The sequence below is a fragment of the Rutidosis leptorrhynchoides genome, chromosome 2, assembly GCF_046630445.1.
Source record: "Rutidosis leptorrhynchoides isolate AG116_Rl617_1_P2 chromosome 2, CSIRO_AGI_Rlap_v1, whole genome shotgun sequence".
Classification (NCBI taxonomy): domain Eukaryota; kingdom Viridiplantae; phylum Streptophyta; class Magnoliopsida; order Asterales; family Asteraceae; genus Rutidosis; species Rutidosis leptorrhynchoides.
The window spans coordinates 607,722,093-607,748,684 of NC_092334.1; the positions used below are offsets into that span (position 1 = coordinate 607,722,093).

A 26,592-nucleotide genomic window follows, 5' to 3' on the forward strand; every position below is an offset into this window, starting at 1 on the left:
TCACAGCGATATGAAATGAGAATACATAAAAAAGACAGCCAAAATTGTTTGATAATATTCGACTCAATTATTTATTGAGATTTTAAGCTGGAAGTCTCTATTGCGCTAGACATTATTGGAGTTGTGTTATAATTTTATAATAATTAATTTAATTTAATTTAAAATTAAAATAAATATAATAATAATAAATACTAAATACTCCATAATTCACTTGACATGATTATGATATAGATTTTTTTTTCATCATTAAAGAGTCACAGACAGTCATGAAGCATGAATTACCTTTATAACGGAATAAAAATTGCTAAGTTTGCTTAATATAATTATCAAAATATTTGTTGGTTATCCTTTTCGCTATCTAAAATTTTTGGAATTTATTAATCTTAAAATTGTATGCTTAAGTTATATACTTAGTTTGATAATTTAAGTGTATATCGTTTATTGTTTATCTTATTTATTATTTGTACATTCTATATCGTAGGTCATAAATATTGATCATATATAGATCCAATTAAGAAGCGTTTTAAATGACAGAAATATCGTAAAGGACATTTGTGTTAGACGATAACATGATTTTTTTATATTTAGAGAATCATACTTCGGCAATTAAATCTCTAGAAATTAATACATTTTGATATTATTTTATAACACAATCCATCCGAAATCCTAACTGCGCCACTACTCATTAATATTATTGGGTCAGAAGCCCTTTAATCGACGTCATACCACTTGAGCTAAATTTAGTTGGGTTTTAAAGTAAAATAGTAAAACACACAAATTGATGCCCGTTAAGCAAACGATACTATTGAGTTGTTATGAGACAAATCCCATTATATAGCCAATACTTCCAACAACAACAACAATACCTAATTCCGCAGGTTCTAAGATTTGAAAGACGTGAGATGTAAACAATACTTCATCTAGCCTAAAATAAAATAGAAGTCGTCTCTCTAACCACGAGTTGAGAAAACAGATTCTTGCACTCACCGGAAGAGAAAGTCATCCCTCTCTCTACTTCAGAATATAGAGATTTTTTTTTCTTTTTTGTGAGGACCTCCCGCCAGAAAGAAAAAGAAAAAAAAAGACAGATAAACAAAAATAAGAAATAATAATAATAAAAATAAAGATAAAAAGAAGACGTCATAAAAATAGTGAAATCAAATTTTCACGAGTTTTAAAGTTTGACTGAAAATCAATTATATCTATATATCTAAAAGGTATACCCAAAGTGAATAGTTAACCTCACAAGTTTCACAAACTAACCCCAATCTTTTACTTATTTACATTTTAGCCTCAAAATATATAATAGTTAACTTTATAGCTTTTATAAATTTATCACAAAATTTTAACATTTTTTACTTTAACCATTAAACTTATCTTTCATTATAAATCGACCACATACTTTATATACTACTTAATAGACAAAAACGATTAATAGTCACCAGGGGCGTTTTCGTCCTTCACTTTTTTCCCTTTTCCCAACTTTTTTTTCTTCAAAAAAGCCCCCATAGTTTGTTCAAATATTAAAATCGACCCCCAAAGTGTCAAATACTCATTTTCATAAAAAAAAATTAAATAAACTTCACCCAAATATTCAACGTGTCATATCTTCTCGCTCGCAACGAGTTAAATTTTTCTGACACCATCGTTAAACTCGAAATAATTTTAGGAGCACACTGTCACTAACTATACGCAAAACAGTCGTTTTTTAAAAAACGCTAAATATTTGAGGTACTTTTCATACACGTCGATTTTGCGTTAAATTTTTAAAAGTCGACAATTCCATAGTGAAACGCGGAGATGTACATATATTGTTAATTTAAAATAACATTTAAATCTTTCACGGATTATACCTTTTAGTTCGAATCGAATTGCGCTTCAACGATATCATCTTTAGCCACGAAATAATTTTACAAACTAAACGCAATATAATACATTGAAAACCGAACCCCGGCGCGAAGCGAGGGTTCGAACACTAGTTTAGACTATAAAAAAAAAAAAAAAAAAAAAAAAAAAAACGTACGTGAGTATTATTAAAGTCTCTTACCAACTTGTATATACCGTTCATAATATTTTGTACCTTCTTTATAAATTAGCATCTGCCATCTAGTATAAATAATCACTTTCATCTCTTGAAGATATAACACTAGTGGCTAGCTCCCACATACCTAGAATGAAAATAGTTTCTTCATTGTTTCTTGATTTTTTTCTTTATGTGATTTTACTCGTAATTACTATAGTACCCTTGTACTTCTTGAATATCTTATTTGTAAAACCTCATATGCTAAGAAAGAAGCTTGAAAGACAAGGAATAAGAGGCCCGGAACCGTCTTTTTTATATGGGAATGTGAGAGAGATGCAGAAGATACAGGCAGCTGCAGCTGACATGAAAGCTCATTCAAGGTCAAATAATAATGGAGATTTTGTTGGTGATGATTATGCTTGTATTCTTTTCCCATACTTTGAACAATGGAGGAAACAATACGGTATGTTATACCTTATCACCACTAGTTATTTTTTACATATTTGTATGGTAATATATCATACCATATGTCTCAACAACACACTCTCGTTTTAACTTTTAAAAAATTTTCTTTTTTCAACGTTCACTTTAAATATTTTTATTTCTTTTACATAATCTGATGAAAGTTAATTATATTAAGAGATTGAGTTTTAAAAGTGTTTTCATTGTTTTAACTTTTAAATTTTTTTCTTTTGCAACATCGACTTTAAATATTTTTGTTTCTTTCACATAATCTGATGAAAATTAATTATATTAAGAGATTGAGTTTTAAAAATGTTTTCATTATAGAATTTAGTTACGGAGTATTATATAACTACGGAGTATTATAGAACACAGACACAAATATTTAACATTAAAGATGAAAAATGATTTATAAAAATCAAAATTGAACAATTATGTTGTATATCGAGAGTATCATATTTTATTTTAAGGGTGTGTTTGGTGTGTAGCTTATTGGAGCTTATCGAAGCTTATAGAGCTTGAGCTTATTATTTTAATAAGCTTCAAATCATAAGCTTCGTTTGGTAGTAAAAAAAAGTAGAGATTATGAAAATCATAAGTCCTGAAAAAAGAAGCTACTTGTAGTAGCTTATGACTGAAAAATAAGCTCCAGCTAGCTTACCAAACATTTATAAAAAATAATAAGCTCCGGCTACTAGCTTCAAAAACAAGCTCCTGCTCCTGCTTATAAGCTCAGCTCGAGTTATAAGCTCCAGCTCCATCTACTTTCGTCCAAACACACCTAAGTTTAGAGAACAAGTTATACTTTCAAATTAATTCTATTTTTAATACTTTTTAGCATATAAAGATATTATAATTTTTTGGTGTCATTAAATTGAGATTGAAGATAGTCTACTATATATTTTTTGTGCTGAGGTCAAAACTTCAAACTTTACTTATCATATTTGAAGTGTTGTCACCGGATAATTCAATTAGAGAGTGTACATTTGAAAAAAAAAATACTCTCTCTCAGCAAAAGAGATCTTATCCGTTAAGTTAATGTTTAGATTAATATTTGTAAATTACTTGAGGGAAGATTTTATATGCTCATGTAGATTTGTTATAAGACTGTTTTCATCGCAGCGTTAGTAGCTGCTTGTATTGCTAACAATTCCTAGGTGGCACCTGGGTGGATTTTAGGTAACGTCGTAACGCCATTAACTCACTCGGCGTTACGGACTGACTCGAGGTGGCGTTAGTCAAGCAAGTAACGGAGTAAATGATGGCGTTTGAATATGTTTTTTGAGTATATTTTAATCAATCAGAATTTAACATGGATATATTTATACTACTACTTTATTTTTCTCAAATCCAATATCTAATCATATTTTACCACATCACCTAACTGATTAACAGTCAAATTTAACACTTCACTACCATTTACTTTTTCATTTCATGACATTATCACATTCCCGTCACAAAATCACTTTTTCTTCAAATCTGACTACACCTCACCATCAGCAGGCGGCTGGAGATGGTTTAAAAGAACTACTCCATGTTAATAATGACATGGGACCCGACTGGTTTACCTTTTGACTTTTTTTTTTCCAAAAAATATGATGATGTTTGTTTGAGATTTTTGTGTAAATTTGGGATACGAGTAAATTTACTTTCTTTTAAAGTAGATCTTTACGTGGTTCACTTCAAATTATCTTAAGCACTACGATAGGTAGCTAAAAGTAAGCTAATGCACTTTCATTGTTCATCGGTGGCATAAACTAGTACGAAGCAGTAAATTTGCAGGATAGAGTTAAGCATAACCCATTCATGTTAAATTAAGCAAAAAGATTTTGTCAGAATTATGTAAGTATTTTCCTGGAGTTTTGCTGTGTATAGATTTACATTTGTAAGGTGATGGAATTTTTTTTTATAAACTTTGTTTTTCGATTTGAATTTTAAATACCATATAGAATCTAGATCTAGATAAAAGCTTATAAATAAAAAAAATAGTGTAAAAAGGATTAATAGTGGTAAATGATGTGATATTATTATATTATTATTATTATTATTATTATTATTATTATTATTATTATTATTATTATCATCATCATCATCATCATCATCATTACTATTATTATTATTATCGTCATTATTATTATTATTATCATAAGTATAATAATAATAATAATAATTATTATTATTATTAATACGAATTATAATAATTATTATTTATCATTATTAATTATCACTCCTTAGTTTATTATTTTTGTGACAGTAGACATAGTATATCTAAATTAATTTAAAAAACCCTAGCCTATCCGCAGAAATAGGGCGATTAAGGCGACTGCTCCGATTGTTTTTTTCTCTCGCCTTCATCGTTGATTCTCTAATCGTTTCTTCATCTGTCACCGTGGTTCTCTGTTAGTGTTCATGGTTATGGGTAAGAATTCGGGAGGCACGAAGAAAAAGGTTACGAAATCCCAAACTAGGGTTCTGCGTAGCCGAACGATTGACGGTAAGGAGGACAGTTCGAATGAAGAATCGGATGGTGTGCAAAGTGTGAGACGTAAAGATGATGGTACTAATGATGAAGGCCCTAGTTCTCCTACGGTCCATGTAGCATCTCATGTGATTAATGATAAAGCGGTTCATGATGATGAACATGGGCCACCTGTGGCTCGAAGGGAAGAAGAAAAAGTTGTTGCTCATACAGATTCATCTGAGGATGAGATGAATGACGTAAGAACCAAGTTCAATAAAGATTTCCCATCTTTATCTAATGAAGGTCGAATACCGTTGGTTAATAAGAATGATATTGGGAACACTGTTGGTTAATAAGAATGATATTGGGAACACCATCCAAGTGATAATGGTTTAAAGAAGATGCCAAGCTATCTTGCTAAATTGAATGAGAAACAAACCAATCAACTTGGAAGATGAGGTTTATGTGGAAATCCCCATAGAATCTGTGCTAGAGGTAAAAGAAAGATATAGTAATACACTCTATGGTTATTTTCTTAAGAAACATGTGGCATACCCGGTTGTCAAAAATTATGCTACGAATGTATGGCAAAAATTTGGCTTTGAAAAGGTAATGATGAACTCTAAAGGTTTTTTCATTTTTTAGTTTGAATCAGAAAATGGTATGAATGGTGCACTAGAAGGGGGTCCATGGATCATCAGAAACATTCCTATTATTTTGAACAAATGGTCACTGGAGATTGCTTTGACAAAAGAGGAGCTATATAGTGTTCCAGTTTGTGCTAGAGGTTTATGTGGAAATCCCCATAGGATCTGTGCTAGAGGTAAAAGAAAGATATAGTAATACACTCTATGGTTATTTTCTTAAGAAACATGTGGCATACCCGGTTGTCAAAAATTATGCTACGAATGTATGGCAAAAATTTGGCTTTGAAAAGGTAATGATGAACTCTAAAGGTTTTTTCATTTTTTAGTTTGAATCAGAAAATGGTATGAATGGTGCACTAGAAGGGGGTCCATGGATCATCAGAAACATTCCTATTATTTTGAACAAATGGTCACTGGAGATTGCTTTGACAAAAGAGGAGCTATATAGTGTTCCAGTTTGGGTTAAACTCCATGATATCCTGTTAGTGGGGTTCACGGAGGATGGGTTGAGCATAATGGCATAAAAAATTGGGGTACCAATTATGTTAGATTCATACACAAGTTCCATGTGCAAGGAGTCATGGGGTCGACCCAACTTTGCACGTGCTTTGATTGAAATTTCGGCTGATCAGGAGATGAAAGAACAACTTCGTGTGGAAATTCCTAGTCCGGGGGGAAATAGAGAACTATAAGCTCAGTACGTGTTGAATATGAATGGCAGCCACCAAGATGTTCGGTATGTGTGCAATATTTGGGCATAAAGATTCCCAGTGCTCTAAACAAGTGGTTATGGTAGCAAATAACAAGCAGGTTAATGAAGAGGGATATGAGACAGTTGGGACGAAAAACTAGAGTGATAAGGACAACGTAGGTCGTAAAACTGTCATTCGCTGTTGGCAAACCTAAAACGAAATTGGTGTATCGTCCAGTTAACAAACAACAACCACCCATGAATACATCAAGCACTAGTAGCAATAAAGAAACTGTGAAAACTAGTAACCTGTTTGGGGTTCTGAATGTTTCTGATGAAGGTAATAATACGAACTCAAAAGTATATCACCAAGTCTTTCAGGACAAAGCGCTTATTGATGAAGAAAGTGATATAGAAGGTGATGATAATGATATGGGTCAGTTTGGGGAAAGTAATACTAAAGGTGCAAGCACACCTGTTGTGAAGGTTCCTCATGAATAGCTTTGCAACATGGAACATTCGGGGATTAAATCGCATCCCGAAACAGAAAGAGATTCGTGAGGTAGTTATCGGTAATAATTTATGTTTTTGTGCTATTTTGGAGTCGCATGTAGATATTGACAAGCTAAGTAATGTATGTGTTTCAGTTTTTCGGCAATGGCAATAAACGTCGAATAGTGCTATAAGTAGTGGTGGTACCCGGATTATTTTGGGATGGAATCCGTTGATAATTAATGTTAATGTCATCGATGCCTCGAATCAGGTGATTGATTCGCTGCCTTCTTCCATTTTGTGTGAAGATAAATGTATGTATGTGTCTATTGTGTATGCCAAGAATTATTACATTCATCGTCGTTCTTTGTGGGTTAATTTGTGTATGCACACGAACTTTGTGGGTGACCACCCTTGGGTGATTATGGAAGATTTTAATGTGTCTCTTAATCTAGATGACTCGAGTGCAGGGGATCTCGAATTAGCTTAGCAATGAGAGAGTTTCGTGAATGTGTAGATCATATGAGAATGAGTGATGTCTCACACTCGGGTTTGCATTATACACGGAATCAAAGGCCAAATGCATCGGATGGTATCCTGAAAAAAAATAGACAGAATTATGGCTAATGATGTGTTTATTAATGATTATTCTAATGCTTATGCAGTTTTTCTTTCGTACCGGATTTCTGTTCATTGCCTGGCAGTTTTAAAGATCCCTTCTACGTTTGTTGCTCGTGCTAAGCCTTTCAAATTCAGCAACTTTATTGTTTATAAGGAGGGTTTCGATGAGATTGTTTTTCGAGGATGGAGAAGAGCCCTAATTGGTCATTCAATGTTTCAGGTGGTGAAAAAGTTGCGTGATTTAAAGAAACCACTTCGACGGTTGATGTGGCAACAAGGCAATCTCCATGATCGTGTTGCTAAACTTAGAACAGAATTGGATGAAGCGCAGATTAATCTTGATCTCAACCCATTTTCTGTTGTGGCACGAGAAGATCACTGCCACCTTATTCACGCATATAATGAAGCGGTCCTTGATGAGGAACGTTTTTTACAACAAAAAGCAAAGATTGAGTGGCTTCGCGTGGGGGATAGTAATTCAAGTTATTTTCATAAAGTGGTTAAAGTTAGACAACACGGAAGTCATATTCTTACGGTGGAGGATAATACGGGAAACATTGTTGAAGGTCAAGGAGTTCCGGATTGCTTTGTGTCACATTACACGAATTTCTTGGGTACCGCATCGGAGGCAACACCAACAAACTTACCTGCTGACCTGTTTACTCGTATGATTTCACAAGCAAAAGCTGCATATATGATTTGTCCTATTCTGCCAGAGGAAGTTAAAAGTGTAATATTTGATGCGGGTAATAATAAATCTCCTGGGCCAGATGGATACACGGCAGAATTTTTCAAGTCTTCTTGGGACATTGTAGGTGACGAGGTTACAATGGCAGTCCAGGATTTTTTTAGAAATGGCCATTGTTAACAGAAATAAATCATACGATAATCGCTTTGATTCCAAAAGTTGATACTCCCTTCAAAGTCACGGATTACCAGCCTATAGCATGTTGCAATGTAATTTATAAGTGTATCAGTAAAATTATTGCAAACCGTATCAAAGTTGTCCTGGATGAGATTATCAATATAAACCAATCGACTTTTGTACTGGGGCGTAGAATTTCTGATAATATTTTACTTACACAAGAATTGATGCGGAATTATCACTTGCAAAAGGGTACGCCTAGATGTGCGTTTAAGGTAGATATTCAAAAGGCGTATGACACCGTAAGCTGGGAATTTCTTGAGTTGATATTTATCCAATTCGGTTTCCATCGGGTTATGGTTAGATGGATAATGAAGTGTATCACTAAGGTATCGTTTTCTATCAATATTAATGGCGAGTTAAATGGATACTTTAAAGGGAAACGAGGTTTGCCTCAAGGAGACCCGCTTTCGCCTTACATTTTCACGTTATTTATGGAAGTTCTTTCTCTTCTTCTAGCTAATACGGCTCAGGTAACAGAGGGATTTAATTTTGCATCCTAAATGTGAAGACCAAGAGATCATTAATTTGTGCTTTGCCGATGATTTATTATTTTTTCTCATGCGGATTTGATTACAATTAAGTCTATTAGCGAAGCTTTGGACCAGTTTAAACTTTGGTCAGGTCTTGTCCCCATCATGCCAAAAAGTAAAGCTTACTTTGCAAAAGTAACTCGAACTATAAAAGATCAGATTCTTAATATTCTTCCTTTTGAGGAAGGCTCACTTCCGGTTAAGTATTTCGGGGTCCCCTTGATATCGTCTCGGTTATATTACAGGGACTGTAAGGTCCTTGTAGATAATGTGAGAAATAGGGTGGATAATTGGAAGAATCGGTTCTTGTCTTTTGCTGGTAGATTACAACTCATTAGTTCGGTTCTATCCTCCATGCAAGTATATTGGCAGTCCGTTTTCATTCTTCCATGTGCGACCTTGAATGAAATTGAAGCATTGATGAGAGGTTTCTTATGGTGTCAAGGTACCTTTAAGAAGGGCAAGGCCAAAGTCAAGTGGAAGGATGTTTGTCTTCCGAAAGTCGAGGGTGGTTTGGGTATAAAGAATCTTAAAGAATGGAATTCAGCTTTGATATCAACTCATATTTGGTGGATGCTATCTCATAAAGAGTCTTTGTGGGTTAAATGGATTCACACTTACAAGCTTGCGGGTCGTAACTTTTGGAATGTGGATGTCCCCTCCAATGCAAGTTGGAGTTGGCGGGGCGCATTCTTGGAGTGCGAGAACAAATTAAAGGTCAGTTTGTTCATTTAATTCGTAATGGTGAAAGGACCTCAGCGTGGTATGATGTGTGGTGTGGTAGTGGTCCTCTTTCGAACTTCATCACTACTAGAATGATCATCAAGAGGACTTGGACCCATCGTTTTCCGTCAAAGATTTGGTTCTTCATAATAATATGATTTGGCCCGTGAATTGGATTAATCAATTCCCTCCGCTCACAAGTGCGAATGCTCCTAATTTGACTGATGATCAGGATGTGGGAACATGCGTGATTTTTCGGTTCATGTGGTTTGGGAGTATGTACGAAGCAAAGCCTCTCTGGTGCCATGGGCATCGGTTATTTGGTTCTCGCAAAATATTCTCAAACACGCGTTTGTGATGTGGTTGTTAATGCGAGAAAAACTCAAAACTCAGGATAAGCTAAAGCATTGGGAGGTTTCTTCTAACCATATTCTGGTGTGCGCTTTATGTGATCGAGTTCCAGATTCCCATAATCATTTGTTTTTTAAGTGCCCTTACTCTTCAAGTATGGAACCGAGTTAAACAACATATGGAGTTTCCAATTTTCAGTGACTCGTGGAAAGATTTCATGTTGATGGTTAGCCCATTTGCCAAGAGAAGAATTGCGCGCATTATTGTTATTAACCTTCTCTTTGCGGCCTCTGTATATGGCTTGTGGCAGGAAAGAAATAATAGGTTGTTTAAAAAGAAGAAACGGTCGGTCGATCAGGTGTACAAGGGTATATGCTCTACAGTTCGATTGAAACTAATGTCGATCAAGTGGAAGAAGACGCCTCAGACCCTACGGCTCAAATCAGATTGGAAGATTTCTTAATTTGTTTTCTAGTTGTTTAGTACATGAGCGTTTGCTCTAGTGGCTATTTTGATGTATGTTTTAGCTTGGTCGTTTGAGAGGCTTTAGGACTCTCATTTAGCCGTTTGTGCTTCATTGTAACTATTCTTTATTCTTTTTTAATAAAGATTCGCCGGGTAACCTTCCTTTTAACAAAAAAAAAAAAGAAAAAAAGAAAGAAAAAAAAGACATAGTATATATAGAGTTAAGTTGTATTATATAAAATGCCCTAATTGAAGCTTATAAATGTTTATATTTTTGACATCATCATTGGGTTCTCTATTTGTCTATTATATATTTTATTTTTGTGCAAAGATAATATTTCATTCGTCTTAAAACATGGTTCTAATTGGTGTGTGACACACAATCTTAAATAAAATTTAATTTTTAAAACTCAAATGTCATTTTTACAATTTTACTTTAAACATAGAATTTTGTGAAAAGATATAATTAACTATAAATATAAAAATTTGTTATCAATTTTTGAAAGCTAACACTTAATTTAGAACTAACTACAATCGAAAGGTGAACCACTAGTTATACGGGGAGTAATATTAGGATCTAATACTAAAGTAATTCATGAAAACGACCTAACAAAGATCTTTATAATACACTGAAATCTAACACAAAATCCAGAAGGTGTTAGACACAATTCAAATAGAATTATATATATATATATATATATATATATATATATATATATATATATATATATATATATATATAACATTATGAGCTGTCATATTAATTAAACAGTTAAGCTATGATAAAAAAAACAAATGTCACAAAATCTATTAGTCAGTAATGATCTAAAAGATAGGTATGATATTTCCACAATCTATATTGATAAATCTATATCATTTGATGTCATCTTTCAAAATTGACCTCTAATAATTTTTAGCTAGAAATTTATGTAATAAATCATTTAAGGGTAGTAGAGATAATTTAGGTGGATCTATAAAAAACAAGGTTAGAAATATCCCTTTCTCAAGTTACTCCGTATATGTTAGAAAGTCATAATTTTTTTCCATGTTACTAAAAATGTTTAAAACTTGATTTGATGAGTTAAAATGACTTAAATACCATAAATAAGAATTAAAGGACATTGTAGCTCAACTGGTAGTGGTCTGTCTCTCTTAGCAAGAGGTCAGGAGTTCGATTCCGTTGGACTGTAACATTGCACTCAATGTTATTCCTGACCTTAAGTATCCACCCAGCAGGGGAGGCCCAGAGAGGGAACAAGGTGATCAACCGCTCAGGGCCCATGATTTTCAGGGGCCCAATTTTTGTATATATACGAACATAATCGTTGATTTAATAAACAAGTGAATTAGGGAAACACAACTAAAGCAATGAAAACAAAGTACAATTGGCTCAAAAACAACAATAAAAGGGTTAGATAAAAAGAAATCAAAGTCCACTAGCATTCTAGCAAGACCGAAAGGGTATTTTTTTTAAATAGTTTATATTATTCGTTAGGGTCTAGGGGCCTTTTTTTCACCTCGTTCCGGACCCTTAAATTCTCGGGACTGGCCTTGCCACCCAGGTCGCCTTTCGGCTTTGGGGGGGGGGGGGGGGGGGGGGTTTACTGGCCATGCTCTCGGATTGGTCCGAGTTTCCTCCAGGGCAGTAGTTGGGGGCGGGTTATGCAACTACATGAGATAAACGCGTGAGTGGTTTAGTCCCCCTGGGTGATCCCAAACTGATGTAAAAAAAAAAAAAATTATGTTAAAAATATATGAACTTGATTAATAACAACAACAAAATCCAATACCACATGAGTGGTGCACATGAGTGGTGTATGAGGGAGATGAGAAGTAGACAATCTTTCTTCTATCCGAGAATAAAAACAAGTCATTTCTTCACCTAGAGTGAAACACTCTCAAAAGTAGAGAAAGTAATCCCTCTCTATATTCGACGGATAAAGAGATTGATTCCGAGTGGACCTCCGGCCAATAAGTAGAATTTTTTTTTTTAAAAAATACAGTAGTAAAATAAAATTAAAATAAAATTTAGACGCCATGAAAATGTTGGAATCAGATTTCCATGAGTTTTAATCCTGCCTAAAATTCAATTTAGGTTCTATACGACAGTTAAAACGTCAATAAATCGACGCTTACTGTTGACTTAAAAATAGAGCAAAATGATTAACATGATTAAGAAAGTAAGAAATATGAACGTTATTTGAGTGTATTATAATTGGTTTAGGAAACAAACTTGTCACTACTAACCCGTAGGCTTATTTAAGTGTTTCGTAAAATTATTTGAAGAATAAATATGTAAGTTGTACGAGTATATAAATATAAATAAAGCCTTTAAAAGAAAAGTTAAAGGTTACGGAGTATATAAGTAATTATGGAAATTTTACAAAATTTTAAAAAAATACTTGAAAAAGCATATTTTTTTAAGAATCTATTTTTATAAAACTTCTACCAAATAAAAATTTGAGTTTAATAAAAGTACCATTTCAATTTTCGTAAACTCCAGTAAACTATTGTGATAAATACACCAATATAGTACGGAGTACTAACAATAATGAAAGGGAGATGATGATAAATCCACAATTTTTTTTTTTTCCGGCGAAAAAGAGAATATATTAATCATAAAACTTCCATCAAATCAATGAAAGAAGATACAACGTACACGAGAAAGAAAAAATGTTGACAAAATTACAATGTAGGAAACAAATCAATAACACTAATGTCAAAGTAAGTACGGATTTTGTTCCCACACGTGTACTTGTAATCCATGAACAAACTTGAGGTTGGACGCCCATAGAAACACTTTAAGCTTTATATTCTGAACTACAATTAAACGACAAGTGAATTTGTTTTGTACGGTATAAGTTATCAATGGATAATATAATTGGATTTGTCAAATTTGTGGGTGTAAATATGAAAGCATAGTGATGACAAGACAACTTAGCTGCGCATGCCTTAATACTTTATAGGTTCTTTGAATTTTAACCACTCGTAACTTTTTCGAAAAATACACATGCCTATTTCTTTTATATTTTATTTAAATTTAAAATTATAATTATATAGATATAGATATTAGATTAGATATCTGAACTAGATGGAATCAAGAGTACTATTGATACTATTGTTCTCTTTTCATTTCTGACCCTTTTCATGGGAGATAGTTGCACATTATATCGGACTCCACTACATTTATGCATTAATTAGTTACACTATACAACTATTTAATGCATAAATGTAGTGAATTTATCAAAAATTAAAGTGAAAATATCAACTCTCATTAAATAATATATACAAGAGTGAAATACCAGAGGATGACTGGTGCGGTGGACATGAGCATTTTAGATCAATATAGATTGTGATAAACATATACGTAAACTTAATTTTGGCCCGTTTGACCCAACTTATTTAACCATCAGACCAGTAAAATCAAAGCATGATAAGTAAATACTCCGTAGGTTTAAATTGTCTCGTTTACCTTCATTTTAAAATGAAGCGTTATATATATTATTGCAGGTTCAATATATACATACTCAACGGGGAATAAGCAACATTTATATGTGAATGATCCAGAGTTAGTTAAGGAAATGAACCAATCTATCACACTTGGATTGGGAAAACCATCTTACATTACTAAAAGACTTTCACCTTTACTTGGCAATGGAATCTTGAGATCAAATGGGCATTTTTGGGTCCACCAGAGAAAAATTATTGCTCCTGAATTCTTCATGGATAAAGTTAAGGTACAATACATCCACGTTTTTTTTTTTTTTTTTGACAAAAATATTAATATTAATATCTATATATATAATAGAACCGAGTTTCTGGTGGATCAACAATGAACAGATCATAACGATCTATAGTGGGAGTACTTGGTCACAGACGACCAAAACTCAAATACACACACTCTGTGTTAGGAAGAGGGGATCGCCTGGACGTTGGGAGATACAAATTTGAGAGAAAAACAACTCTATTACTCACAAGAATAGATTTACAGAGTATTACAAAACTCTAACAAAAAAAAAAACTCTCAAACTCACACACACTCTCTAGGTTGTGATTACACTTCTCTGAGTAATTTAGGATAATTTACAACTGAGGTTTGCACCTCTATTTATAGTAAAAATTCTATGGCGGTGGAATGGTGTGAACGAAGATGGTGAGCGGCCGTCATCGTGTTCATCTTTGCTTCTTCTACATGGTGTTCAAAGAAGGCTACTTTGAACATCTAGAAGGTGAGCTTCTAGATTGTAGGCTGGAAACTTTCACTCTGTTCGTTCTAAACAATCTGAACGACTACCACAAAGCGAGCACGATGAGAAATTATAATTGAAATGTCAAACACACAAAAACCACCAACCCTAAGCCTAAAACACATACACATAAACCAGACCCCGTATCCAACCCCGCATCTTCACTCCTCAAAAACCGCCAATCCAAACCATTCACCGGGCAACCCAAGAACACCTAACCCGAAGCCTATTTACCGAAGTCAACAATGCCGGCAACAACATCAAGCCCACAGAAGATCCAACGACGAGAAAAATGGAATGAACCAAATCAGCCGCAACAGAACAGTACCGATGCAGAATCAAACCATATAGGAACCAGTCATCTCCGCCAAGTTTTCGAATGACATTTACAAACCCCCATGTTCAAACAGTCATAGATTCAATCAGTCGGCCAACGGTAGCTAGCTTCCGCCAGCAGCTAGCAGCCGCAGCCGGCAACCACCAGCGGCTCCAACAACCGCAAGAAACAACCACTAACCTCTATTTGCCGCCACCCGCAGCCACAAAGAACTGGCAGCAACTACTAGCAACCACCTAAGGCCGCCATCAGTTGCTACCCACCTCCAGTAACCGCCGACAACAGCCCAACCACCGAACACTGCCTTATTTCAACACATAAACACGCACACCTGTAGCCAACCAAATCGACCCCAAACCCACACCAACCCGAAGTCCGACCAAGAGGGTTGTAGAGTTCTGTCGGAACTCGTCGCCTACAACCACAAAAGAGAAGAAAACATCAGCAAGGGACAGAGGAGACGACCAAGAGGCCAACCCAACCCCACCGTAACGACGAACAACTCACTAAACACCCCAAAAACACAAAAAGCTCCCAGAATCCGTGCAAGGAAAACACGAATTCGCCGCTTGGTCGCCGTAAGTGAGACCGGAGATGACGAGCGGGCCATAACCATCGCCGGAAAAAAGGAAAAGCGGTGTACCTTATTGAACGGAAAGCGAAAAGCCGAACCACCGGCGAGATGCCGGTGGTCGGAGAGGATGTCCGTGAAGAAGCTACAAAACCGTCGAAGGGCAGATCTAGGAGAAAGAAAGATGCGGCTGTGGGTTAATATTTATGGAAGAAAGGTTGCTCAGAAAATTAAAAACAAGTTGCTCCGAAGAAATTCAAAATGAAAAGATGAAAAGCACGGAAAACGAGGGAGGTTGGAGCGTCTGCCTTTTAATCTGTTGTTGCTTAAGTTATGAAGAAGTATACGGTAATAAAAGTGAGGATTCAAGGGGAGGAGAAAAATAAAAGGCAAACCCGAGAACAAAGATTGATCGGAGCAATAAAATTCGCCGGAGTAAAAGAAAAAGAAAAAGGAGAAGGGTAGTGTGAGAAAATGGAATATGTGACGGTATAAAAATACGTTTTTCATTTTAACTACCCACCTAGCGGAGTATATTTACTCATAATTATGTGACCTAATTGTTAGCGAAGAATCCAAACTAATGATTCTCTCGTTAGCAAAAATCCAACCCACACAAGACTCGTGTAATTGACTCACACCTACATACAACAAACGCAGTGGCGGAACTTGAACCCGATCACAGATGGGGCAGACGGAAAAACTTATTAAATTTTTCATTCACATCAAGGGCAAACACTAATAAAAACCTTATTTTTTTAGTAAAAAAAAAAATTCTTTTTTAGTGTAATTTTTTTTCTTTACGAAATCCAGCTGGGGCGGGTGCCCCTGCCCTGTCTCCACTATCTTCCGCCCCTGAACAAATGGATAAATAAACATCGATAAATATTTAAAATGACACAAGGGTTTAACGTAGTTATATTCCAAATGCTAACGTGAAGAGGGGTTTAGTCCACATGCGCAAACCAGAGAACTTTAACTATTATTTTCGTGCACGTAATTACAGGAGGTAAGGTTACATTATATAGGGTGAAAAAAAAAAGAAATTGTTTCCTAAATTGAACCGACTTTTTGCGCAAGGCGGTCTCGCGGTCCGCGAGAGATGTCTCCCGATCCGCAAGCCAGGTAAATTAGGCCTTGCGACCTGCAAGAGGTTTCGGCCACCAAAACTTCAATCCTCTCGCCCCATGAGCTGAGCTTATGCTTGCGATCCGCCAACCTTCCAGCGACTTTTACCTTCTTTTCTTGTTCAAAAAACTTCACAAGACTTATCACTAATCGATTTTTTCAGTAATTGTTTCTAACCCTTTTTTTGTTCACCGCAAAATATGCCAAAAATATGCAGTTAGCAAGGTTTGAATCTGTGACCTCTTGTGAGGATATTAGAACCCCAACAACCAGGCTAATCTTGGGTTGGTACTTTTTGGTACCCAACTAACCACAAAAAACAAACCCACGTGTTTTAAATCATGAAACATAAGACTTTGGGTAACACAACAGGTAGGGCTCACTAAATGGACTTGCTCATAATGCATATGCGTGATGTATTATTGTACGGACATGAACTGACATGTGCAGTTTGCTCGATGGAATAACTGAGGCTGTGCTTATAGGGCCAGATGTGTTTGAACAAAATATCTTTAGGATCATATAACCCAAATGAAATTATAGGAAAGTGTCAAAAGGGAGTTTAGATTTACGTTTTGGAACTAATCAAGAAATTTGATTAACATCTCTTGAGCTTGTATTAATCATACTAGTTTTTTGGATAAGGTGATTATGCTTCTGATTATTACTTAACCTATATGATCATTGAATCTTCAAAGAATGACCAGGGCTAGTTGGATTCATTTGTATCAATTGTACTTGTTGATCTTCAGATCCATTCTAATGTTATCGTTAATTTGCCAAAAAAAAAAAAAATCTTCAAAGAATGGAATCATATTCAAACACAGATTATGTACTGGCCTTTCTATTGCAACTAGTTATAGATTGTGATTATGTAATATCATATAAATCACCTCGAGTTGATTGACTAGGGTATGGTTGGGCTAATGTCGGATTCGGCTGAACCACTTTTGAAGAAATGGGAAGCCTGCATTGAATCACAAGATGACAAAATAGCTGACGTAAGAGTTGATGATGATCTCAGAGCGGTTTCCGCAGATGTGATTTCGCGGGCTTGTTTCGGAAGCTCTTATACCAAAGGCAAAGAGATTTTCTCCAAACTTAGAACTCTTCAAAAAAGCATCTCCTCTAAAGGCATGCTTTTTGGCCTTCCTACTTTCCGGTAAGCTGCAAATGTCATTTTTTTTTTTGAATTTAACTCACAAAAACACAAACAGACAAGGTTGCAAAACTTGATGCTCGGAGTATTCGGTCCGGACTTTAGAAAGAGTAATCGGAAACTCGGGATAAATTAGGGATTAATCGGATTGGAGAAATAATACATTAATTAACAAATCTCAAAATTATATATGTGTAAATATTAAAGAAAACCATAAACATAATTGAGCTTTAATATACTTTTCTAAAAATATAAACATAATCGTTCATTTATTCAAAAACTCTAAAATTCTAGTTTAAATCCATATTAAACGGTTGGCCAATTTTGACTTTGGCCGACTTTGACCAACAAATCCGATTTTGACTAATTAACCGACGTTGACCGATTAATTAAACAGAATTTGAAAAATGGGACCAGTTTGTTCTTAAAAAGTAGTAATCGGCTTTTTACAACAGCGAAAACAAACCACAAAAAACAAAAACCGAAGACTAATAAGTTTATATAAAACAGGGAAAGGAAAGATGTGAAGAGTTTGGAGAAAGAGATCGATTCGTTGATATGGGAAGCAGTTTGTGAGAGAAAATGTCAAGAAACAACATTGTTGAAAAAAGATCTTCTGCAAATGATACTTGAAGAAGCCATGGACCATTTTGCAAGTAAAGATGAAAGCAAGAATTTTATTGTTGACAATTGCAAGAATATTTACGTTGCAGGACACGAATCCACTAGTGCGGCTGCATCATGGTGCTTGATGTTGTTAGCATTGCATCCACAATGGCAAACTCTCATCCGCAACGAAATGTTTGAAGCTTGTCCTAACGGTTCACTCGATGTTGATTCACTTCCTAAGTTGAAATCGGTACAATCCATACCCATTATTCACACATCAACTAAATTAGCTACTTTCAAATATGCAATTCATAACGGTTTACTCAAATTTTTTCCATGAATATATACATTTTGTCCGCCCGAACCCATAACTTTTTGGTTAGAGGGGCACCTCGATACTGCTATACAGCTGATTTTTATTTTTCATTATTTAAAATCACCTATGTAGGTAACGATGGTGATTCAAGAAACAATGAGGTTGTTTCCACCGGCAGCGTTTATATCAAGAGAGGCACTAGAAAGGACAAAAATAGGGCATGTAGATGTACCTAAAGGAGTATGCATATGGAGCTTGATCCCAACTTTGCATCGAGACCCTGAAATATGGGGTCCCGATGCCCACATATTTCGACCCGAGAGGTTCGCTAATGGTGTAACCAAAGCCTGCAAATTTCCACAAGCTTATGTTCCCTTTGGAGTTGGTGCTCGGTCTTGCTTAGGCCGAAATTTCGCTATGGCTCAGTTAAAAGTCATCCTATCACTCATTACTTCAAACTTCACCTTTTCGTTGTCTCCAAATTATCAACATTCTCCTGCTTATCGAATGGTTGTACAACCTGGGCATGGTGTCAACATCATCGTTCAGAAATTCAAGAAAAAGTAATTCAATTATACAGACCATATTATGTAATATAACACAGTTTAAATAATAATTTGCTTCGCACCTAATAGATTACATATGCTAAAGTTTTTAAACAGTTTCTTGGATACATGTTGGATGAAGGTCATAGCCACAAACATGACAAGAAAATGCCCAAAACGCCCCTCGTTTCTTGCAGAAATCACACATGTATGCTTTCACCATGTCCAATTTTAGAATGTGTTCATGCTTACAATCCATTACTTGTTTGGGCAATTCATCTTTTTCTTTTAATAAAGATTTTTCTGTCTCCGTGATCTTTGCTTCAGTAAACGGGTACCCTCGAGCACCATATAATGAAACCAGTTCTCGTCCGTCGGTATTAATCGTTTTCCCGTTTGGTCCAAAAATTATCAAAGTGGGGATCCATTTGACTTCAAATATTCTACAAAGGTCTTGTCTTGTTCTATTGTTAAAAGGGATAGCTAGCCATGGCATTTTGCTTATGCTGAGTTCAAACTCCTTAAGGTCTCGATCGGTTGAGATAAATATGACCTCAAATTCTTGATCTTTATTGGTGATGATGTCATCGTATGCCTCGATGAGTTGGGCTGTGAAGTCACGACAAGGTGGACACCACTGCGCTCCAAAGTACAAGCCGATTGTCTTGCCAACAAGTTCGGACACGCCTATCTACAACCATGATCAACAAAAAAAAAAATCAACTTTTTCGTTCTTGATTACCTCATATGTTTCAGGAGGGGTTTGGATATGCGTTTTATACGCAAATAAGCAGATTTTGTGTTTAAACATTCTGGATATTTGATTGGATATATTAAAAACCAAAAAGACGTAAAAAAATAAGGTTAGAAGAAAATATAAATGCAAAATATAGCCTCTCAATTAGGCCTGGCAATCCAAACCCATTTGACTAGTTAACCCATGACCTATTTGACCTTTTACCCAAACCGACTCAGCCTGACCATTTTAAATTTTTTACCTGTTTGACCCATGACCCATTTCGACCCAAAACCGTTTTGACCCGTTACCCAAACTGACCCAAAACCGTTTGCCAGGTATATAATATTGTTTCTTTACACTTCTTCTAGCTTCTTGCTAGCCTTTCAATATACTTCTCTTCTTCGCAGTTAAACAAAACAAAAATAAAATCAATAAACTTTTAGTTTAATTGCAAACTGATCATTTGGCTCTTACAAAAATAAAATTAACTTATTCAAACACCTAAACTGATTATTGTGATTATTATATAATCATTTTCAAACAATCAAATAACCAAAAATTGCTAACCTTTCCACTTTTACTAGAGACAAATGAGTCTTCATCACCATTTGCAAATAATTCATCCAATTTCCCTCCTTCACGTTTCGCTTCATCTAACGCTTTCAACTGATCTTGTCGTTTTCTGGTAAACGGATACGCATCAGCACCATAATCCTGTATCATCCCGACTACATCTTTTGCAAGAAATTTTGCACCAATATTCAACGGTATAAAAGATGGGATCTGATTAACTTGGTATACATCACCAAGTATCTTTTGTATATTTACATTAAACGGAACCACAAGCCATGGCATGCACTTAATATGTTCTTTAAATCCATTTTCGTCTCGATCAAACGACACAAATATAATCTCTAGATCATGTCCAGTATCATTTAGGTCGTTGTACGCTTGAATTAGTTGTGGTATAAAAGCGTTACAAGGCCTACTCCAGTTTGCAGAGAATAATAAGCAAAGTTTCTTATCTTTACTTGATGGTAATGGTACCTAGCCTCAAATACAAACAACATACGTTTAACAACCAATTTCAATTAATAAGAATTAGTAATTTCTGTAGTAAATTATTTATTACAGTAACAATCTAATTTTTGAAGCACAACCATTTAGTTGGCTGTATAGATTAACAATTCACTTTGGACCACTTTCGACTCGTTTGTCTCTTTTCGTTTATAGATAGATAAATAGATTATAAAATTGACCCATTAGAAATAATATCATGTTCAGCATCGATCCATTATCAAGAAAAGTGGGTCGAAATTGCATGTTTCAACAAATTTCTAAACAGAAAACAGATTAGGATTCAACCATAAAAGACACACAGTTGTATCAATATTCAATAGGAGAATATATTTAATTACAGTTAAGCAGAGAAAGTATATATATATATATATTTTTTTTTTTTTTTTTTTTTTTTTAAATTTGAGCTGTTGCATACCTTGTGTTCACCAGATAAAAGATGGTGAAGTCCCTCTTGTTCCATAATATTCTTGAAGTTGAGAGTGCAAACATCATCAGCAGATTCACAACCAGTTCCTCCCATGAGACCTTGAAAACAAGAGATGGTGAATTTACTTAACTGAAGATGTATTTTTTTAAATATATTTTTTGCTTGTGGTTCTATACTTCAAGCTATGTGGTATCAAATACTCTATCCATCTTGGAATTTATACCTTTTACGATTTGGATATTATCATCAAATAATTTGAGCATATTCTGTTATGCTCCTTTATAAATCAATGTTAGTCTTTAGTTTTTGTCTTTACAACTTGCACAAGTAAACTGAGTAAATGACCAATTTACCCATAAGATGTTACAAATGAATGAGGCCTGTAGTATTATACTATAATCATAGAAGCTATAACAAATGACAATACTTAAAACAATTTGAATGTTTTTATTTGATATCTACTTATCTACTCATTAAGTTTTGCATTATATGTTAGATATCTGATGACCCGGGAATTTCCGACCAAATTTAAACTTGAATTTTATATGATCTCGACACGATAAGCAAAGTCTGTAATGTTAAGTCTTGAAAACTTTGAACTGTGTTCATGTATGCATTTGACCTTTAACTATTCCCGACGATTCACGAACAATTGTGTAAATAAAAATGTACATATATATATATATATAAATAAATATAAAAGTAACTGTAAATATATATAATAATGAGGAATAATAAAATGTGATTGAACCATTAGAATTAAAAATGTAAAAATATATACAGAATAATTAAGTTACTATTAAAATAAATATATATATATATAAATAATCAAATAAGTTATTAGATGAAATAAGTATTTCATAATTGATAGAAAGTAAGGTGAATATACTATATATATAAATATAAGTTAAAGTATATCTGTTATATTAATTATAAAATTTGTATTATTATATGTATAATAATAAAGAGCATTATTAATATAATTATATTTATTAATAACATTAATTATAACCTATAAAAAATATATAAATATATAAAGAGATATACATATATAGTGATCTATAAATACAAATAAATATACATATATATTTATTGGGAAACTAGTATTGTTATTTATTTGTCATTAATATTTATTATTATCAATTTAATTGTTATTAATACTAATATATATATATATATATATATATATATATATATATATATATATATATATATATATATATATATATATATATATATATATATATATATATATATATATATATATATATATATATATATATATATATATATATTATTTACATCATCTATAAAACAGAAAATTGTACGAGTTATATCACGATCAATTCTATATTTCTTGTCTCTAATCTGGATTCCTTGACAAATAAAACAATTCATACAGATACAAAGTTAGTTGAACTTCCCTTTCAACTTTTATTTTTTTTCTTCTCTTCCTGTTTCAAATTGATTCCCTCTGTCGATGTTATCTAGTGTATAAACCAAACAATTGTAGATAAGAAATCACTCATTCAATTTACATCGTCCAGTTCATAACTAGTTAAACAGAGGTATATAGTTATTATTTTTCTTCTTTTTTTTTTCTTCTTTTTTTTTCTTCAGCGATACCTCTGTACAAAATTTTTTCTTTCAAAATCCGAAATATAAACAATTGTTAAAATCCATTATTGCAGTGTTGTTAGTAATAATTCGTGTAAACTACCTGCATAATTTCAATTTCTAATTCATCCTAATAATCTAGAATTTTGGAGTCAAAGTTTATTGTCAAAAAGTCAAACGAATCGTTCATCGTGAAATTCGCGTTTGTTTTGATGTTTCCAGTTGAATTGACGATTCTAATAGTTTCTAAATGTAAATTACGATATATTTCATGTTGTGATTTTGGGCTATAACATCACCATTTGAAAAATCAATTTTTTTTTTAAAAACGGCAGCGACAGCAGTACCTTGGCTGTTTCTTTTTTTTTTTTCTTCTTCTCAAGATCACATATTAAGATTTTTATTTTTGTTACAAGATATAAACAAGACTAATTTCGTTTTTTATAAGTTATCAAGATTGTTGAGATCGATTAAATTCTTAAGCAAAGAAGAAGAAGAAATAGGGAGCAATGTAATACGGGATTTATATTTATGGATTCAGTAAAATATCGGAAATAAGGCATTAGCCTAGCTGGTTCAAGTGATTACGGGTATACGGGAGGTCGCGGGTTCGAGTCCCGGGGATGGCATAAGTTTTTTTTTAAGGCCTTGGAGGTAGTTTCTCTATACCAAAAATTTATTATTTTTATTATTATCATTATTATTATTAACATTAATTTTATAATTACTAATATTGTTATGTATTATGTATTGTATGCTTATTACTAATAAGTATTATTATTGTTACTCGTATTGTTATTATTAGTTAGTATTATTATTATTACAAGTAATATATGTAATAAGTAACAAGTATCATATATTATTATTATCATGATTTTAATAATTATTATCATTACTAGTAATATTATTATTATTATTCCTAATACTATAAGTATTATTAGAAATATTACTATTATTATCACAATCACAAGTATTATAATCGTTATTATTATTATCATTATTATCACTACAATCATAATATTATTACTACCAGTATCATTATGAGTAGATTTATTAATATGTATTGTTATATAAATATTAAAATCCTTAATCATATCCATCAGTAACAGTAAGATTAAAATTTTTACAATTATTATTAATATTACGATATTTAACCCTAATAGAATTGTTAAAATTATTACCTTTATTATTAATATTAAGTACTATAATTATTATCATTATTACCAAATTTAATAAAATTTTAGTATCATTATAAATACTAGTTTTAACATACAAATGAATTATATATATGTTTAACACATATAATATAACAAAGATTACCATTTTTATATAATAAATTGAATATAAGAAACATATATATATATATATATATATATATATATATATATATATATATATATATATATATATATATATATATATATATATATATATATATATATATATATGTATATATATATGTATGTATGTATTTGTTCGATTACAACTATGTATATTAATAAATATACAAATGATATAGGTTCGTGAATCCGAGGTCAACCCTGCATTGTTCAATGTCGTCATATGTATTTTTACTACAAAATACAATACAGTGAGTTTCATTTGCCCTTTTTACTCTTTACGTTTTTGGGCTGAGAATACATGCAAATGCTTTATTAACTGTTTTACAATATTTATATGCGTGAGTTTCATTTACCTTTTTACCCTTTATATTTTTGGGCTGAGAATACATGCGCAATTTTTATAAATGTTTTTACGAAATAGACAGAAGTAATCAAAACTACATTATATGGTTGAATGATCGAAAATGAATATGCCCCTTTTTATTAAGTCTGGTAATCTAAGAATTAGGGAACAGACACCATAATTGACGCGAATCCTAAAGATAGATCTATCGGGCCCAACAAGCCCCATCCAAAGTACCGGATGCTTTAGTACTTCGAAATTTATATCATGTCCGAAGGAGGATCCCGGAATGATGGGGATATTCTTATATGCATATTGTGAATGTCGGTTACCAGGTGTTCAATCCATATGAATGATATTTTTGTCACTATGCATGGGACGTATGTTTATGAGAAATGGAAATATGAAATCTTGTGGTCTATTAAAATTATGAAATGATTATTTATGTTAAACTAATGAACTCACCAACCTTTTGGTTGATACTTTAAAGCATGTTTCTTCTCAGGTACGAAAGAAATCTTTCGCTGTGCATTTGCTCATTTTAGAGATATTACTTGGAGTCATTCATTACATATTTCAAAAGACGTTGCATTCGAGTCGTTGAGTTGATCAAGATTATTATTAAGTCAATTATAGATGGATATATTATAAAATGGTATGCATGCTGTTAACTGTCGAGGTAAATGAAAGGTTGTCTTTTAAAAACGAATACAATGTTTGTAAAATGTATCATATAGAGGTCAAGTACCTCGCGATGTAATCAACTATTGTGAATCGTTTGTAATCAATATGGACTTCGTCCGGATGGATTAGGATGGGTCCTTTCAGTTGGTATCAGAGCGGTGGTCTTAGCGAACCAGGTCTGCATTAGTGTGTCTAACTGATAAGTCGTTAGGATGCATTAGTGAGTCTGGACTCTGACCGTGTCTGCATGTCAAAAAGTTTTGCTTATCATTTTGTGTCGAAAATTATCTGCTTATCATTCTTAGTCTAGACACGTCTTGCTGCATTGATTGCATAAATAGTGTATAGACAAGATTCATATCTTAGCGTATCTGTTACTGTAAACCTTTCCTGACGTATCCCGTAAATCCCTCCGTAATTTACGAAACCTTTTGTTCTATATATATGGATATTCTATATAATTAAGAATACCATCCGTTAGCCAGAAAATCATTTCATATTTAAAAATTCTTTATCCAATCATACGAAATGAAATTCGTCATTAGTTCAAGTCACTCTTATTCCGAAATGGAATCTCACTCAAGCTCCGAAAGCAGTGTGACCGGAATGGATCAACCAATCAGTCATCATCTATTCTGGATGAATTGGGGATGGGTTCGTAGTCTCCTCAATCATTGGAGACAAGAAGAAGGTGATCCTTTCCATCCACCACATTGCCCTATTGGCGAAGAACCTGAAGCACTTACCGGTGAACCTGTTCAAAACACCATCTTTTCTCTCATTTCCAGAGTGTCTCGCCACGATTTTATACTATACCAAATTCTAGATTATATTTATCCGTTAGTTCGAACCGAAAATCATCCCGGTGTAATAGAAGAAATCAACGAGCTTCGTGCTCGGGTAGTGGCTTTAGAGAATATGGTGCGAAGGTTACAAACACCAGCAGCAGCACCAGCAGCATAACCAGTACCACCATCAATGTCAACAGTAACATCACCACCACCAACATCAACATCCGCATCCCACACCTCAACATCTTAATCTATACCCCGA

At 33.5% G+C, this 26,592-nt stretch overlaps 2 protein-coding genes across 2 annotated transcripts; one reads left to right on the forward strand and one right to left on the reverse strand.

Annotated features, from left to right (window-relative positions):
- Positions 1–2,142: 2,142 nt before the first annotated feature.
- Positions 2,143–20,159, forward strand: LOC139894614 (cytochrome P450 714A1-like). The gene is made up of 5 exons (XM_071878013.1): positions 2,143–2,486; positions 13,905–14,131; positions 17,589–17,839; positions 18,347–18,695; positions 18,894–20,159. Exons 1-5 carry the CDS (start codon positions 2,174–2,176, stop codon positions 19,326–19,328), a joined length of 1,575 nt encoding a protein of 524 aa, XP_071734114.1. The 5' UTR covers positions 2,143–2,173; the 3' UTR covers positions 19,329–20,159.
- LOC139894615 (probable nucleoredoxin 3) lies at positions 18,500–21,792 on the reverse strand. Its single transcript, XM_071878014.1, has 4 exons — positions 21,541–21,792; positions 20,613–21,092; positions 19,390–19,997; positions 18,500–19,281 (listed from the first exon to the last, which is right to left on the reverse strand). Exons 1-3 carry the CDS (start codon positions 21,643–21,645, stop codon positions 19,416–19,418), a joined length of 1,167 nt encoding a protein of 388 aa, XP_071734115.1. The 5' UTR covers positions 21,646–21,792; the 3' UTR covers positions 18,500–19,281; positions 19,390–19,415.
- Between the last annotated feature and the right edge of the window lie 4,800 nt (positions 21,793–26,592).